General features: G+C 39.5%; 1 protein-coding gene across 1 annotated transcript in view; it reads right to left on the bottom strand.

The window, feature by feature from the left end:
• ZFPM2 (zinc finger protein, FOG family member 2) overlaps positions 1-17,993 on the bottom strand; it is a 273,056-nt gene that overhangs the window by 3,496 nt on the left and 251,567 nt on the right. Inside the window, exons 6-7 of the mRNA XM_035893882.1 lie at positions 6,349-6,555; positions 1,689-1,913 (exon numbers count right to left, since the gene is read on the bottom strand). Coding sequence (XP_035749775.1) covers positions 1,689-1,913; positions 6,349-6,555 — 432 coding nt within the window. The remainder of the gene's footprint in view (positions 1-1,688; positions 1,914-6,348; positions 6,556-17,993) is intronic.

Genomic DNA, 17,993 nt, shown 5'->3' with positions numbered 1-17,993 from the left:
TCAGCAGGATCTCCCTGTCTTTCAAGGAACGCAGATGCTCATCCCTAGATTGCAAGAAGACATGGCCACTCACATCTCATGGCTGAAAACCCTCTCAACACCTAAGCCAATGGTATGCCACTAATGGCAAAGAGCTGAAGCAACCCTTTTAATCATGGCTGAAAACCCTCTCAACACCTAAGCCAACGGTATGCCACTAATTGCAAAGAGCTGAAGCAACCCTTTTACACAATGGATAAGATTTCAGAATTTTCCTCTGCTTGGGGAGAAATGAATTTGTTATCTTCCAAGAGTACCTGGTTTTAATTACTACGCTGTGAGACATGCTGGGCTGCATTCACCTGCCCTTGTTGAAGCTGTTCTTACTGTTCCACTGGTTCACTGAACAGTGAAATATTTGCTAGGCAAGAGACAGAATATGGCAATAGACTGATATTCCAAGTTGAGATCTGGAAGCAGAAAAAGATCTGACCTCTAAATGAATGGCTAAATGTTGCCTGTCTTGTCTACATAAGGAAGTTTCTCACTCAGCACTCTTCTAGTCCTGTCCTGGGCGGTACCAAGCTCCTCCAAGGCAAGATAATACCTTCTAGATTTGTAATTACTGCCCGAGTATCAGAGGAACATTTTTTACTTCACCAAGTCCACAGAGCAGACTCCCACTCCCCCAAGAGTTTTTACACTGCATCCAGATAAGGCTTTCTTCTGTGAATAAAGCATACATTAGTGTCCTTTAGACTGCACCTCTTTAACATGAGGATCAGGAACGCCCTTAGGACCCTTGCCTCTTTCCAGACACAGCTCTGTACACTAGGCAGCCAACACACCCATACCCGACACTGCAGTCTTTCTTATTTATAGGCTTTCTCTGCTACTGAAAACTCCAATGCAGAATGTTCTGCAAACTCCTAACTTATTTCCAGATATAATTCAAAACAAGTTCAAACAGCTTGCTCAAAGGACCTTCAGGGAAGGAGATAAGATTACTGCTGAGTTCTGCATTTTTAATCTCAGAACTCTGTAATCCCACTTTCTGTATATCTACTATTATAATTTTAACAACATAGACAAAGGAAATACTATACCTATTTTACAGTTATAAAGAAGGAAAAGAATACTAGTATGAAACAAGAAGCTTTTATGAAACAAGTGTTCTGGGAAAAGCACACTGAGTTCCAGATCCTGGTCCTTAAAGCCTCCTGCCTAAGAAGCCTACTCTAGGACCCCAAGATCTTACTTCAGAAGGACTTGCTCTCTGGTGGTGTGTACTTCTTCACTGAGCATCAAAACAGGGTAGGTGGAGATTGTAGTCTAGCAGACATGTTTGGTGACTGGAATTCTGCAGTAATTCACAGAATCTCTCAGAGCCCAAGCAGCAGCAGTCTAACTGCCTCTGGACTCCCGAGCATACCTTACCCAGTAAGGAAAAGCTGCCTGGATGCGTGTATATGCACATTAAGAGAGAGACAGCATTCAAATGAGGATTAGTAGATAAGAGAAATGACACTGGTTACCTGGGACAGGTGCTTGGTGTAGAACACAGGTCAGAAACTGTTGACATTTTGGTAGTATCTACACCCAGTGCTTGCATATATTTGGAGAGACTTTGATCCACCGAATGTCTATAATGAATAATTCTTCAAATAGCTAAATCTAGAAGATGATACCAGAAAATACATGGTACTTACCACTGTGAGAATTTAGGTGCATTTCCAGAGCTCTTGCATTAGAAAAACTTTTGGTGCACTGCGGAAAGGGGCAGACGCTGGATATCTGCTGAGCACTATCTTCGTTCTCCTCTGACAGCTGAGGCCCCTCTCTTTGCCTCCCACTGCAGTAGTACATGAGATGGGCCTGCAGGTTCCGCTCGCTTCGATACCAAATGCCACAGGATTTGCACGGGAATATGTCCTCTAGAAGCAAATATAACCAGGAGCACGTTAGTCATGGGGCACTCAGTGCCAACCAGTTAACACAGCTGGATTAATTCCCCTCACTTCCCCATTAAATGCATGTTTATTTAATAAAATATTGAAACCAGAGCCACAGTTTTATTAAAATGTCACTTTCAGGTGAGACACTGAAGGAAAGTTGTTTCTTTCAAAGGGATATTTTAAGAAGAGTTAATACAAAAAAACAACTAGAAGTTTTAGGCAAGTAATGATTTACAAAATGAAACTAAATTAATGGCTTGTTGTGAATATGCAGTACTAATTCAAGAAGTAAACTGTATTTCCAATACATCACTACTCAACAGGTGACATCTTTCAGATATGCCTTTTTTTAATGTGTGCCCAAGTGTTTCCAGCATTGGGCCTTAGAATTTTTGAGTGCTAATTGCAGATCATTCTGAAGAAAGTGTATTTTCAGAATGCTTGTGCAGTTATTACTGTAAAATGCTGTTGCTCTGATATCCAGGAGGCCAGACTAGATGATGTTTCCTTAAGATTCTACACTGTTGAATGCAATATTATACTAAGCAGCATGTTTATTTCCTGTGTTCCTCTTGTTATTAATGTTAGAATTTAAAATTTCTAATGTACTTTTGCCCTCTTGGTTTTGGTAAATTGTTACTGTTCCACTTCTCACTATGCAAAAGGGATAGTTGCTAAGAGTAATGCCATTTTTCATTGTCTTCTACCCAAAGTGTCAGCATCCTCTCTGGGGGGAAGACAACATGGAGGTTGCACAGAGTGCTTCCCAGCAGCAGAGGGAGTAGATATTTTGATCATGTACCGAAGGCTACACACTTTACTCATGTGAAGAGTAATAACGAATAATGTGTGTTTACACAAGGCAGATAGATATTTGGTTGTTAATACCCTGTCAGAAGGATGCCTACACAGTACACATTGTGTATCTGTCTCAGAAGGACAAAAGACCTGTTTGATCTTTCTGAAAGCTGAACTTGTCATCCTATCAGTAAGAACAAGGAAGAAATCCCAGCCCTTTAGGGTACATCTACACTAGTAAATTAAACAGTGACAGGGTCAAGACTAGAGCACTGGAACTTCTTGTTTATATAGTTAAATCATGAGAATGGCTTTAGTCAATTAACACCTTCCCCATTCCTGCATACAGTTCAGGATTTGCCACAAGCCTAGGATCATTCCCTGCAACTGGTTTGGACACTTCTTGCCTGTTTTTGAGACTAAGAGAGGATAAAATTATGAGTGCAGCCAGACTGTGCCAGCTGACCTCAGGATCAGAGAATGGGCAATTGCAATCAACAGGGGGTTGGAACGAGATGATCTTTAAGGTCCCTTCGAACCCAAAACATTCTATGATTCTGCCAAAACTCCCACTGACTTCAGAATGCAGAAAACTGCTAGTGATTGTAATTAACTTGGTCTTGAAGAATGGTTGGCTGCTCTGAAAATACGGCATGTGTAGCTGATGATGTAATTCATCATCGTTCATGACAATTTATGTTTAATTTCAAATATTGATGTATAGGACAACTGTTCTGTTCCAATTCTTCTGGGTGAACAAAGTTCAAGATTCCAACCCATTGCAGTGGATGAGTTTTTTATTTGTTAAATATCTACAAATGCAGCCAAAATTTACATTGCTTAGTTTGCTTCTCTGACTGCATTACTAATGCTTGCCTATTTTTCTCCCCATGGATTTGCATAAAATATTTTCATCACTACCAGTTTCTATTTTTCCATTTGCCACCGGATAATTGTGCATGAATTTAACACACAAACATTTAATGGAGCAGTTAGTATTCCAGCATATACCACTATTAAAACATTATTGATACAGCTTTCATCATCTGAAATAACCATCTCATGTGAAAGCTGACATTTCAGCATTTGGTTTTGGCTTCAAATAGTTTAAAAAAGTTGAACCATTAAGGTTTCCATAGAAGAGAAAGTCCAAAAGTAATAATAGGAAATTCTGATATGGGCAACATGTCCTATTTGAATTTATTTGATTACACTCTGTCACAGAATTGAACTTTCTGATTACCTTAATGAATAACTTTCAGCCACCTTTATTTCCTATGGACTAGATGGCCTGGACAGTCTGTAGATCCAGTTATGCATGATGAATATGACTCCCATTACGTGCCCTACAGAGGAAATGTACTGGAGGAGTTTTGCAATGTGAGAGGATGGAATTCCAGGGAGAACAATCTATAGGGATGGGATCTGAAACTATTAGTCCCCTAAAGTGATGCAAAATAGATAAAGGCCACTTGAAATTCATGTTTTAATTCTTTAAAAGCAAAATACTTCGATTTGTTTCAATGGATAGTTTCCAAATATATCAATGGATCAATTCAGGATAGAAAACATTCAAGTTCAAGCTGAATGAGCCACAGGTGATATTCTAATTTTGATTTTTCAAATAACAATGTTAGGAAACGTTAAAAAAACCCTTCTACAACACTTAATTTTTCTAGAAACTGATTTTCTTTTCAGAGATATAGCAGAATGGTTAAGAGATGTCTCACTACAAATCTAGAGGTGCGTTCAGCATATTACTGCATCTGGCTTGAGACTTCACTGAAGAAGCTAAATTTCACCAGCTCAACAATGAAATGTAGAAACAGCCCCAGCTGGTCAGAGGCAGAGTGAGAACCGAGGTGGGAAGTCCTGGACAGTGAGACTTGCTACTTTAGCAGCCTCCTGGAGTTAAGAGTACACAGGTCACTCTGAGTTGCTGCTAAGCCTGTATAGCAAGAGTTGATGCATGGTGAACTTAGAGCCTGCTCAGCAGCAGAAGTAGCAATGATCAGTGCAAATGGCAGTGCTGGCAGCAAAGGTGTTTCTAGAAATTTGATGCTGTAGAAATCTGACTAGTTTGCCAAAGCCCAGAGCTGTAGATTTGCACAAAAATACACCCTCAGCTGAAACAAGCCATGAACGAGTCATTGCCCTTTAGGCTCGGTAACCCCCTCCCTGGTGGCTCCCTTGCAGCTGTTGGCTACAAGCACTGGTCTGCCCACAACTGTGGCAACTTGGAGGTCCATTTTAGGGGCTTCTGATACCTTATTTTGGAAAGTTCCTGTACAGTGCTAATTGCTGGTTCTGTGAACAGATACATCAGCTCACATCAACCCCACTGCTAGAGTGAAAATGAATGTGCATAGCTAAAGGGCTTGAGGTTGCTTCCAACTCACTCTCTGGAAGGGGGGTCTTGGATGACTTAGACATTTTAAGGTTTATCTTTTAAAACAGGCTAATAATAATGTGTAACTATCAAGACTGTTTACCCAGAAAATAAGCAATTACAAAAAAAAAAAAGAAAAATGAAAAGATGGAATGAAAGGTATTACCACAGGTATTTTAACTAGTCCTGCCTGAAGAGCTTGACCATAGTGGCACTGCTCAAGATACAGTGCTATTCAGTGTGAGCTTGAGTGGCCGATCATGGCCCCGCGTGTGCATTCACACCTGAAATACTGTGTTCAGTAGTTCACTGTATCTAACTACAATGCTTACAAACCACGGGAAGCATGGGGAAGTGCTGCAACATATGGGGTCTAAATGCACAGCCTTGCAAAGTACTGAGAATGAAGGCTGTGCCATCGGTCTAAGTGATGACTGGTGAGGATCATGGTAACAGCTAACATATTTGGAAAATACTTAGAGAGGAGGATGAGGAACTAAGGCTGTATAAATGTAAAAAGCAGTAGTAAGAAAAAGTTAAAGAAATGAAATTTAGTAAGCAAAACATTCAAGCTGAATTGTCCCAGTTCAGGAACTGACGTGTACTCATGCCCCTCCTCTCTAAGGACAGCACTTAGTTAACTACATGCTGCATTTGGTCCATGATAGGGCCTATTGATGTCCAGAGGACACAAAAACATTCTTGGGTAGCCACACTGAGTGGAGATCCTGCAGTAAATCAGGGCTACAATAAAGCATGACCTCTGCTGCATTTTGAAACAGCCACTGAAGAGCTATGTTCTTCCTTCCATTGAGTATCATGAATTATTACCAGAAGCTGCAGCTGTAAGCAACAAGCTTACTTGAGCCACAGAGGCTGGACTTTTTGAGCCAACAGGCCTGTCTTATCTACTTTTTTAACAGCTTCTGATCCTATTGCCTCTGGGAGCAGATCACAGAACCTCCAGACGGAGGCAGGTTGGGTACTCTGGGTGAGGCTCTTGCAGAGCCCAGCTGCCAGACGGCTCTTCTTCCTCCTTTCATGCCTACAAGTTCATCCGAGATGATGGGGAAACAAAAGCAGGCTTCGAGCTGTGGGTTTTAAGTTGTGTGGTTTCTGTGGTCTTTAATTCACTATTGCTGTATCAGCTCTTCACATGTGCCTTTTAAACTACTGCTGTTTAAAAAAAAAAAAAAAAACCACCAGAGAATAGTATTCATCACTTACTGTTCACAATAGCCGTAGGCAAAATAGATGCCATTGCAGCTTGTTGAGGGAGCAATTGTATTGAGTCCAGCAGGCGTGCAGGATACATCCCTTCTGTGAGAGTCATCTGACTAGCAGCTTGCAGCCTTGAGTCAAAATCTACAACAAAGGCAATCAGCTCTTCACCCTCTGAGATGGCCTTGGTCGTGGTACACCAAAGCTGCCCTCCTACAGGAAGCATAAAAGCAGAAAGATTTAATTGACGATATCAGATTCCAGAACTTAAAACATCAGTGCCATATCTTCACACCCTTTTTAAAATTTTGATGGTTTGTTCAAGGTAAAGAGGCAAATAATTTTCACTTTTACAGTCTTCCTTCTAGAAACATGGGAATTTTCAGTGTATAAGATTAACAGTTTGGGAACACTTTTCCTAATTATTTGCAGCATGAATATTCGTTTTAATTTTTCATTTTGTCTCCTAATGAAAATTAATATATAGGTGAAAATGTTTTATATGGTATTTTTCTAATCATTAGTTTTCACCAAACTCCCTGTACACTTTTTTTAACTCCAAGTTTGTTTTATTTTGACTACCAAATCACAACACAATAACAGCTGCAAGGAAGAAATCAGATTTCCTCTTAAGGGTGTTCTTCCCCTCCCTTATGTTTGCCACCCTCTTTCTCTAAAAAATCTTCCCTTATGTAATATTCTTTGTAACATGACTGCTTTATCTCTGCTTACACTGACTGAACTTCCTGAGAAGAAGATATGCCAAAGATCTGTTTCATAAGGGCTTATTCAAATAAAGGTTTGTTTAAAAGGGGGGGAGGTGGAAGAACTTTCATCAAACAGTAAGATACACTGTAGCTCTGTGCTGCAAATGTCACGTGTAGTGCATTAAAAAGAAAATTAACTATGCGAGTACATCTACTAATGTATTTGAATGCGATAGTGAATGCTCATTTATTTAACATGTTTAGACAGGCAAAGCACTTATATTGTGTTATCTACACTCTCAGGCCTAGATACATATCCAATACAGTTATGCCTCAAATAATGTTGCATACTTTATACGTTATAAAGCTTTTTTTTTCCTCAGGTTTTTGTATATATAGAAAAAGCTATATGTTGTATTCATTAGGCAAGCGAAAACTGTACTCGTTTTGATAAGTAATATTGCTATGTTTATCTTTCGGCATAACTGCCTTTTCAACTACACTTCATTTTTTTCCCCTCAAAGAGATTATAGTTTTAAAACAACTTGTTGCAAAAATCTGGTAGAGGAGATAACAACAGTGTATGATATGCCACAGCTAAATGGAAGAATTAGGACATTGTTTTAGAGAAATCTTGGACAATTAATTAAACCAGTCTATTAGCTTTCAAAGATGAGCAAACAAAACAGCATCAGTGACAATGTGTTTCAGTGGAAAAAAAAACCAAGCCCCAAAGCTTCCAGACCTCAAAGTGGTGTGAAAGTTTCAAAGCAGAAAAGTGTCTTTGTATTCACCCTTTGGCAATATAGCAGCTGAAGGTGGCTCCAAAGTTTACAAACAGTTTACTGTGATGGCACCAAAGCATACTAAGGTTTGCTACCCTCCAAAATTACAGCATTAAGTGGTGCAAATCTGAGAAATTTCCTCTAAAGAATAAGATGACATGTGAAGATAGTGCTGAAAGCGTCTACGAATGCAGAATCCTAATGCCCAAGCAGGAATTCCAACATTTGAAGAGCACGGTCTGACTTATTGCCTGATAGAAGTCAGGAGTAAATATACAGAAGCCTTCAGAGTCAAAACGGGTATAAAACCCGTTCAAGAGAGAACCAGGCTAAATTCCTAAGGTGTACTTAATTAGTCTCGTGGATAAAAAAATGCGATACACATGCTGCAGTTTGAGAGCCTGAAACTTGGTACTCTCACTGCAAACACCACACAGTCCATTTTATGCGAGGAACAGGGTTTCCATTATTAACAGGCACTACTATTGTATTTATATACAGAAGGTGTAATAATCAACCAACACATTTTAGTATATTTTAATATAGAATAAGAGCTCTTCCTAGACTGTATTATTCACTGGATTCCTTAATAAAATATAAATGAGTCACTGCAGAAGAACCAACTGAGACTTTCTCTATCCCAGCAAACATCTTGACATGCTGTACCCTTGGGGGGAAAAAAAAAAAAAAAGAAAGTTTAGTTGATTACTGGGTCTCCAGCTGCAATCCGTCTGGATCAGCTAAAAGGCTGACTCAGCCTCCTGGTGTTAGAGCTCCTTGGGGTGTTGACTCATGTCCAGGAGCAGATTAAACTAGGACGGCTGAAGTGGGCAGTGACCTGGGCTGCCTGCTCCACCCAGATCCTGGAGGCTGTCACACCTACGGCAGGCACAGGTGAGTGGTATGTGCAACAGCTTTGGAAGCACAACCATCTCCAGCTTGGCTTGTTAAAGGAAACCAGAGCTACAGAAGGTTAATCCACTCCTGCATTTGAATACAAACCTTCAGCTCAGCAGGATTCAGATGCAAGAATTACATTGTTATTTTGTTTTCTTTCATCCCACTCTACAGAAAATGAGGCATTTAAGTGATCATGACATATATGTCCACATTTTTCATCAGTACATGCTACCGTGTTAAGTTAAATCCCCAGATGAACTCCCAAATGATGCGTGCTTCTGGCTACTGGAAATGCAGTAAGACCTCCTCTGCAGCAATACTCACCCACAGGGGCAAGACACAGTACAGGCCCCTCTTGTCCCCTTCTGTGCTCGGTGGCACAGGGTAAGGTAATAGCTGCTGTTTTGAAAGACACAAACAACTTTATTCTCCTTCATGCAGTGAATGGAAATATGCTGGCCTTCATGCACAACGGGAGAACTGGAAGAAAAGTCTTCTTGAGCCTTCTACTGCATAGCCAAGGAAATGGCATGCAGAGGACCTGGCATAGGCTTCCAAATTTAATAGGAAGTTCTGATCATGACTATCATATGAATTATTACGCTGTCTAGACACCCTTGTCAGGGATCAGGCCTTCCTTACAGGTCATGGTTTAAAAACAGGAAAAACGTTCTTGCCTCCCACAAACATTTCTGCAAGCTAGGACGCAACTGGCATATACACAGTAATTTCTCAGGACCACACCACCTTCTCATGAAGCAAAGAACAGTGTTAATGACAGATTTGCAAAAGGATAATAACTATGTCTCTAAACAGTCTTTGCCAAGTACCCGTGGCAATGGAGAAGGTGATGGGAAGATGTTTGCTTGAAATATTTGCAAAGATGTGAAGAATTCATAAAGAAATGGATTGTTACTTATATGAGATGAAGTTCTGACTAAGCTGGCTAGAAGTTTTTTAACCAGCTGTTCTTTTTGTCAGAAAAAGCTTATGGGGGTGAAATAGTTCTAACAAAGCTTTACCAGGCCAATTTTCTCAGTCCTAAGACAGATGCAGTCATCAGAAGGAGAAAGGAAGAACCTCCAGAGAAGCTCTAACAGGGATGAGTGACAGCGCCTCAGAAGTGAAGTCACGTTTATACTATTTGGTTAGAAGGCAAGACAATGATAGACTGAGATTTTAGACCTCTTCTCACCTGTAATGAGTAAAGTGGTCATCCATTTATACTGAAAAAGCTCTTACTAGTTTTACATGGTGGGGTAAGAAAAGTTTAACCTGTGTTCCAGTGCAGAAGGGAAGTTTTTTAAATACCAGAAGGCTTTGTGATGTTGGAAAGCTGTTTTCTCTCCATGTCTAGTTCTGACTGTGAAATTGAAAATAAGCTTCTTGAGCCTGCAATGTATTGTTTTATACCTATGGTTAAACCAAAGGAATTTATGTGATACATAATACATACATGCCAAGCAGAAGAAGAGAATAAAAATGTTTGCAAACACTAAGGATTTGTTTGAACTCTTTTTCTAGTTCACACCGCAAGGAATTAGAGATGCTTATTTAATCATAGAAAGTTGGGAAAGTTAAAGAATATCGTGTTGTGCAAACTAGAGCAAAAAATTACATTCCAATTGCATTGGCATGCGTTCTTTATCAAATGACATCAGGCACTGGAGCAGCTATCTGATACCTTCAGAGTTTCCACCAAATGGAAAGGTTATTTCAGGATTCTCTTCTTTGTCTGCATCTTTCACTGCAAACATCTCTGCTGCTTGAAAAAAACCCCAACACCCTTAAAAAAAATAAAAACCAAACCAACTTTCCATGCAAAGGAAAAAGTAAGGCCCTGATGTCCCTGAAAAACTGTGGACTTACTGTTCTTTGTAATGTTTATGATCAAGATTCTTGTGCAAACAGATCTGGTTCCTAACAGGAAGCTTATAAATCATACTCATAATTGCTGTCAAAACTGCAGTGGAGTGTACTGCAAGTTTCGATAATAAAGAATAGAGTCACAGTTCAAACTTGATTACATTTTGGAAATTCATGCTGCTCTTACAAGAATCAGTGGTCTTAAATATCTTCTTCTCCTGCCAAATTTTTCACTTGCACTTTTTATTATTTATGAAATCAGTGTCTGCACAATGTCATGCAGACCTCTGCTGATAAACTCTAATTAAGATTAAGACAAGCCTTTTGGAAAGGATCCCATCATTAGCAAACATGATAAACACAAAAATACTCCCTACTTGTCAACCAGGAGCAATTCAGTAACCTAACAGTATTATCTGTTGCTAGGCTACAGAGCTGACAAAGCTTCAATTATATTGTATGGCCATACCTATAGAATACTGTATAAGCAAAATGTATCTAATATAAAAGCATTTAACTTCATCCATGCTATCTATAATTCATGGCTTCTTTCAATGGCAAAAATCAGGTTAATAATTACATAGCATGCTGGAAAAATCTTAGCGATGTGTCATGTTTGCACAATTTTTTCTAATTTATCTCTATGATTGATAGACATTTGCTTTGTAAAAATAATAAAATGCGAGCAATGGGATGCTGTAAACCACAAGCGCAACTACATCTGGGCTCATCAAGATATGGAACCACACTTAGTATAAAAAATATATAGTAAATTGAACCAATTAAATCATATTTAGATGCAGTAATACTCTATCTTCTGTGTTCAGAATAAGGGGTACTGTGGTGATAGATATGCATGCTAATACAAAAGTTTATTTTATGTAGGACAGACATCTGAAATACAAGAGAAACTTGCTCTTTTTAAAAATCAGCCCTTCATTATTTCCTTGTACATTTGGATTTTTTTTTTAAACACGGCGACCTACATTACCCTACTTGGAACGAGCAGTTTGCTCTGAAGACTTAACTAAAGCGCCGGCCCTTCACCCATTTTGATTCTCAGAAACCTACACCACTTCCAGGGTAGACACAGACCCCAGCACAGTGAGCCCTCTGATGGTGAGCTGCTTTTTTTTCCACTTATTTTTTGCAGACCTTAAGGACTGATCATTTGGGGTCTGTGGGTCACAGTCTGGAGTTAAAAAAAAAAAAAAAAAAAAAAAAAAGACTTAAGGACAGGCTCCCCTATTAACTCCACCTGGAGAAAAGAGCTTAAAAATGGATGGAACCATAAAGCCTCTTGATTTGTACCATTGCTTCTAGGAAAAGTGACTTAAGAAAGCAAGTAGCTAAAACCAGCGTTTCATTGCGTACAGCTGTTTCATGGAAGGAAGTGCAGCTATTTTTTCACAGATGAAGAAGCGTAACAACCATATAAACATATATTCAAAGGCAATCCCAGTTTTCTGTCATAAGTATTAGTCAGTTTTCTTCGCTGAACCCGTTGAGTTTAGTTTTTTGATGCCAGAAATGGCATACATCTTTCACAGAAATTTAGGAAATCAGTGGCAACTTCCATTGAAACCAATTTTCAGTGCCAGCTAATTCAGAACTACTGCTTTCCTGTAGTAAAATTCGCGCTTACTGGATTTGATTGTGTTGCTGCAACTACATAATAGCCCATTTCCTGTACACACATATTTTGCAAGAAGGGTCAAAAGACTATCAGAATTTATTTAAACAACAGATTGTTACTCTGAGCGACTTTCAGGCACCGTCAACTGAATTAAACCTTCCTCTCTCAATGAAATATTCCAATTTGTAAAAAATGATGCTTTTTTAGTAATGGTGGTTGGAGTTAATTTATTATCTTCCCTCCTTTGTTGCACAGGTTAAGCATTTAAGGAGAATTTGCACATCACAATAGGATGGGATCTTCATATTTGGGTTCCTCCTGCTTCTCACCCATGGGGTTGTGACGACTCAGCATAATGAATGCCATTTCAGCGTGGCACAAGTTACTGGGGAGATCTCTAATTTTTGACATGAACAAAGTACATATATCTATATGTAGACACATTGTTTAATAAAAAATTATAATTAATTCCAGTCCAATACTGTTGAAATTTTTGACAGTAGAGTGGTACAAGGAACAGAACTTATAAATTATGTGTGCCCCTTCTTTGAAAAATGCTTTGGAGGTTTCTTTGTGCATTGGCAAATACAGTAGGAATATGAGGTATTGTGTGGATCCTCCTGCACAGCACCTGATAAAAGAATAAAGAGCTGTGACATATTCTTAAAACAATAGAGGAATTAAAGAGAAACAATGGGCCAGCTGCTTCATTAATACAATCAAAAGAGAGCCCAGCACAGAGGAGTCCAGATAATTAAGCACTACTCTTTTAGACCTTTTTTCTATAATAAAATTGCTAAAAATTTATTAACTACTTCATAGTTGTTAGATAGATCTATGTACTTGTTTATTTAGGTTGATTAATGCCTTTTCGGTATTCTACAACATGCCAACTCATGGTTCATACAAGTTTTTGAATAAAATAATGTAAGAATAAGTGATATGGATCTGTGGTATATACAGCAATAAATCAAAAGCATTTTGTGAACAGTCTTTCCAGTTACTAAATAATTCTTTGCATTTTTCACATGCGTACACAAAATACACACTTTGCACTGCGTTTTTGCCATTCATGTATTTTAATGCCAGGGTTCCAACCCTCCCTCTGTGAAGTGTCTCAGAAATCACCCCTGCAAATCCAGGCTTCTCAAATTCTCACAAAAAATAGTTTTAGTGCTACATTAAGATTAATGAGATGATTTTGTAGCATCTTCTATCGTTTTTCGTTGTTTACTGATCAAAGGAGATTGCCAAAAGATACTTGACCTTTAATTTTAACTAAACCACTGCATACTATAAGCCTGCAGCGTACTGACTGCAAAAAATGTAAAATCTATTATACTCTATAAAATTAGACCATTACAGTGGACAAACCTGTTCTGTTGCCACTTTCACTATTAGCTTTTTGTTCAGCGTAAAATACGGAGCCTGCTTAATTTTTAACTCACTGAACAAACTGCAAAATAAAGGAATTGCAACAACGATATTTTTCAGAACAAAACAACAGACGAATACTCAGCTTAAAGGCACTAGCCGTGAAGAAGGCGGCTTTAAAATCCCTGCATTTTGAGATATAAAATGTCTGACCAGAAACAGGGAAGAAAAACACTCCTTCAGAATATAGCTCTTACTCCCGCACCTGAGCCAGCCTGAGCTTTGGGCCTGACTTCAGCTTAGGCATATGCTGACAGTTGACAGTATTTTTATCTGAATAGATGATTTTATAGTTAAAACTGTCAGGCATTAGGTAGCTGATAAGGAGAAAAAGAGAAATATTACAGGAACGTGCCACTCCTAGGCGTGTGAACTCCCAAACCTGGCATCTCTGTGTCAGGGTAAGGGGTAGGTCTTTCCCTTGCTGCACTATGACCATTGCCAACGTCACGATCCGTATTGCAGTAGCTCTTGAATTAATACTGCAAAAAGCTTGATCGGCTGAACCCCAAATGAAGCACCCTGTTTCTGAAGAGCAAGGAGTATAACAAACACTTAGACTTGACCTCTTCGTTTTCCACTGTTGTCTGCCCGCTTTTTGTTACTTTGAGGATTTCTGTTTGTTTCCTCCAATTAAATGTCCGGGCGTAACAGTCAACAGAGTTCTATTAGGTAAAGAGGCAAAATAGATTAGTGCTCCAAAAATATTCACAGGAAAATAATGTGGTAATTTTATTTGCCATTTCCCCCCCTGATAGAGCTGTCACAGCTTATTTACCACAGGGGGAGACAGTTAAACCCATATCCTTAGAAGTTCTATGCATTTAAGAGGCTTATATATCTCTTCTGGGACCCTCGTTCAAATCCTGGGCTAATCAGAGTGAATACATATCTTTCTATTAGATGGCTCTAAAAAGTCTTAGGTGCTATCAGTTCCTGGTGGACGACAGTCCGCAGCGTAAAACTATTAAATGTTTGGCACAAATGGCAATACTTACGGAATGAAGCTGAAAACTGTAATATCCTCCCACATCACAAGAAGTTAAGTCTGCTGCTCAGAGGTTGAAATTAAAGCCTGCCACAAATGCTAAACCTGTTATATTTCCTTAATTCAGCATAAACTCAGACAAGGAAGTCGAAGGACTTCTCACAAGTTTAGCGATTTCTTCCTTTTTTTATCTTTCCTTTCCAAATTCCTCTGTTTTGAATTGAGTGCTACACCTTTTTTACATTTGAATCAGGTCTCGCCTGAGTGTTATTTCAGAATTTACTAATCCTTCGGAAAGGAAATGATAAACAGCTTGAAAAAAAACCCCAAAACCGCTAAACCCTTGCTGACATTGCCCACATTGCGCTCCCATCACCGCCGCAAAGGAGCTGGGACCAATCGTCACAGCAAACTCATCTACCCTTCTACTTTTTGCAGGATCAGTGAATGGGCGCTCTCCACAGAGCTTCCCAGGAGACATTCCCAGGTGACCTCCGCTGCTTCCCCCAGCTTTTGTGGATGCACCAGGTTTCGGAGAGAGAGAAGACGGACCGCTGAAACCAACAACTCTGAAGCAGGGCTTTGGATACGCACATTCCTACAATCCCCGCGTCCCTAACAGCACAGCTGTAAGGTGACCTTTTTGTAGCCTTACAAACTCAATCATGCCTGTGGATTGTCTTTTCAGAGTTATTTTGTGAGACTGGAGTGTATGGAAAAAGGAGATGATTAAATGAGACAATAGACATGCTTTAATGGCACCTCTTTCTTACAGAGAAAGCAGAGTACACTACATCTTATCAATGGATTTTCTGCTGTCTTGCACCTGCTACTGCAGGGCTCATTTCTTGCCCCTGGGCAAATGCAGAGTGAATGGCAAAGGTACCTGAGCGGGAGGAAGGATTATATAGAGGGAGCTGGACTGACAGGTTGTATTTGTAAAGGAAATAAACATATTAAATGGAAGGACAAATAGGGAAGTTATAGAATGGCAAAACCAAAGTAAGACGTACGTATCAGCTATGAGACCTGGATGCTTGTTCAATACAGGGGCCGTGCTCCAGAGGAAGCTCAAGGCTGTGGGCGAGACAAAAGCCACCTCCTATAATGAACAGAAGCTGCAGCATTTAGTGGTGTGCACTGTAATCCTGAGAAAACAGTTGCTATTGTTGCCAGTTATCTTGGACCTTTCCTCACGTTAACGCTCAGCTCACAGGTTGGAGTTCAGGAACTAGTTTACCTCAGCTATAACGAGCATGAAAGCCAAGTAGCACTCCTTGAAACGGAAAAAAATCCTGCTCCCACTTAAGCCATTGGAACATCTTACATTGGCTGCAGTGGAAACAAGACTCTGTGACAAATCAGTGGTTCTTTTACTAAACAAACAACTAAGTAAAAGGCATTAAAAGTAATTTGCATGTTTAATATGTTCTAAAATGTAAATGTCATAGAAGCTACAATAAGCATCTAACTCAGTCTTTTCTGTACCTCATTTGAAAAAGAAAAAAAAACCCAACCCAAACAACCACTACACACACACACAAAACCCCCACCAAAACTCTGGACTTCCTCCAGGTGTGTTAAACCCTGGGTATTACAGTTCTGCCTTTAGAAGCTAGGAGTAAAAAAGACTGAAAACTCACGATGATCAGAAGCATTTCCACCTTCCAAGCTATTTACAGTGCCCAAAGTGAAGAAGCATTTTAAACCACTGCCAGTCTACCTTTTAGTTCATCTGGTAAGAGAGACTCTTGAACAGCAGAAAGCAAATCCTGTAATGGTAACAGCAAGACTGTGGTCACAATTGAAATAAAAAAAAAGATTATGAATGAGCAAATAGTTAAGACTCTTGCTGTACACACTAACATGGATTAGCAATTAAAGAGGATTCTGTACTTGATGATTTCTTCCAAAACAGGCTTAATAAGAAATACCAGTTTGCCAAGTATCATACAGGTGCACAGGAGCTGCCATTCTGCCTGCCTGGTCAGCATGATTTCTAAATGGCCAGGAAAGAAGTGACTGTATACCCAAAGGCAAGCTGTCAAAATTCAGGCTGCAGCTGATAAACTGATTACAAAGCTGCTTAAGACTTTGCTTGTAAACAAAAGCATTTATCAACTAATAATTTGCAATAAACTGATGTAACTCCCAGCTGAGCCCCAAACTGTAATTGTCTTTACCATCTGCCTATTAAAATACCATTCTTCATCACCAAGCAGGAGCAGAAGGGAGAGAATCTCCAACAACTACATAACTTGCATGCTTATAAATAATCTGTGAGCATTTTGCACGTTCATTATGATTGCCAGGTTTTGTGTACTTCATTTTCTCTTTTTGAGAGGCAAAGAGGTGCTGTAAAGTGGCAGAAAAGAAATTAATAAATACTGCCTGGTGCAAGAAAAAAATTATGTAAGTTCATCATACTCTGCAGTTTCTTAATTTTTTTCCCTTTTTGCTGCTCCATAGGAATATGATGGAAGCCCCCTCAAGCACAACTTTGCAGATTAAACTCAATTTCTTTTCAACTTGTCAGTTTTCATTACCTTTCTTTCTTATGCATTCACTTCTTACGGCTGCTTCAATGGGGAGCCAGTTAAAGCATGCTGGCTCCCCAGGGGCGAGTCTGCTGGGGTCTGAGGGATTCTGCAGACTCCGTGGACCTCTACAGGGTCACCCTCAAGAGCACTTTGCCTATCTCATTGAGAGACTTCCTGAAAATTAAGTGAAATGTACACGCTTTTATTTTCTAGCTATTGACAGCCTTAGTCCTGAGAAAGGTTGTAGAGTTTAGACGAAGTTCAAAATCAACCAATTCAGATGCTCTAAAGCCGATACACCTTGAAGGAAGAATCACTTTGTTAAATGCCTAAAATATTCAGGTGTGAGGGGGAGAAAACAGGAGAATTGATACCGTGCAGAGAACGGCAGTCCCTCAAGACACGTCTGCATTAAAAATTGAATTTAACAGAGAACCACACTATGATTTAGTGCAATACACTCGACCAAGTATTTCTGCAATCTGCACTCTCAGCCACCCACTGTTCCAAGCTCAAGGCTCTGACCAGAGACCTACAATTTGTTTACCTCTTCAGAAATTTCTGTACAAAATGCACAAATGCTTTCAATGCAACTTGATTTCTCATTGACTTCCTCGATTGGGACTAGAATGATCTAGTTATCCAAAGTGAAGCTTTTTATGTGTACGGAAAACATTTTAGGCCATCACTGGGAGGAAAACGGGGATGTAAAAGAAACAGGAAGATTCCTCCCATTAATTGATTGTTGACCTGTTAATTGCACTGAAATGCAAGAAATTAAAGGATGATCCTGTC

This window comes from Egretta garzetta, unplaced genomic scaffold (assembly GCF_000687185.1).
Source record: "Egretta garzetta isolate BGI_Z169 unplaced genomic scaffold, ASM68718v1 scaffold154, whole genome shotgun sequence".
Taxonomy (NCBI): Eukaryota; Metazoa; Chordata; class Aves; order Pelecaniformes; family Ardeidae; genus Egretta; species Egretta garzetta.
This window is presented reverse-complemented; position numbering and strand designations above follow the sequence as displayed.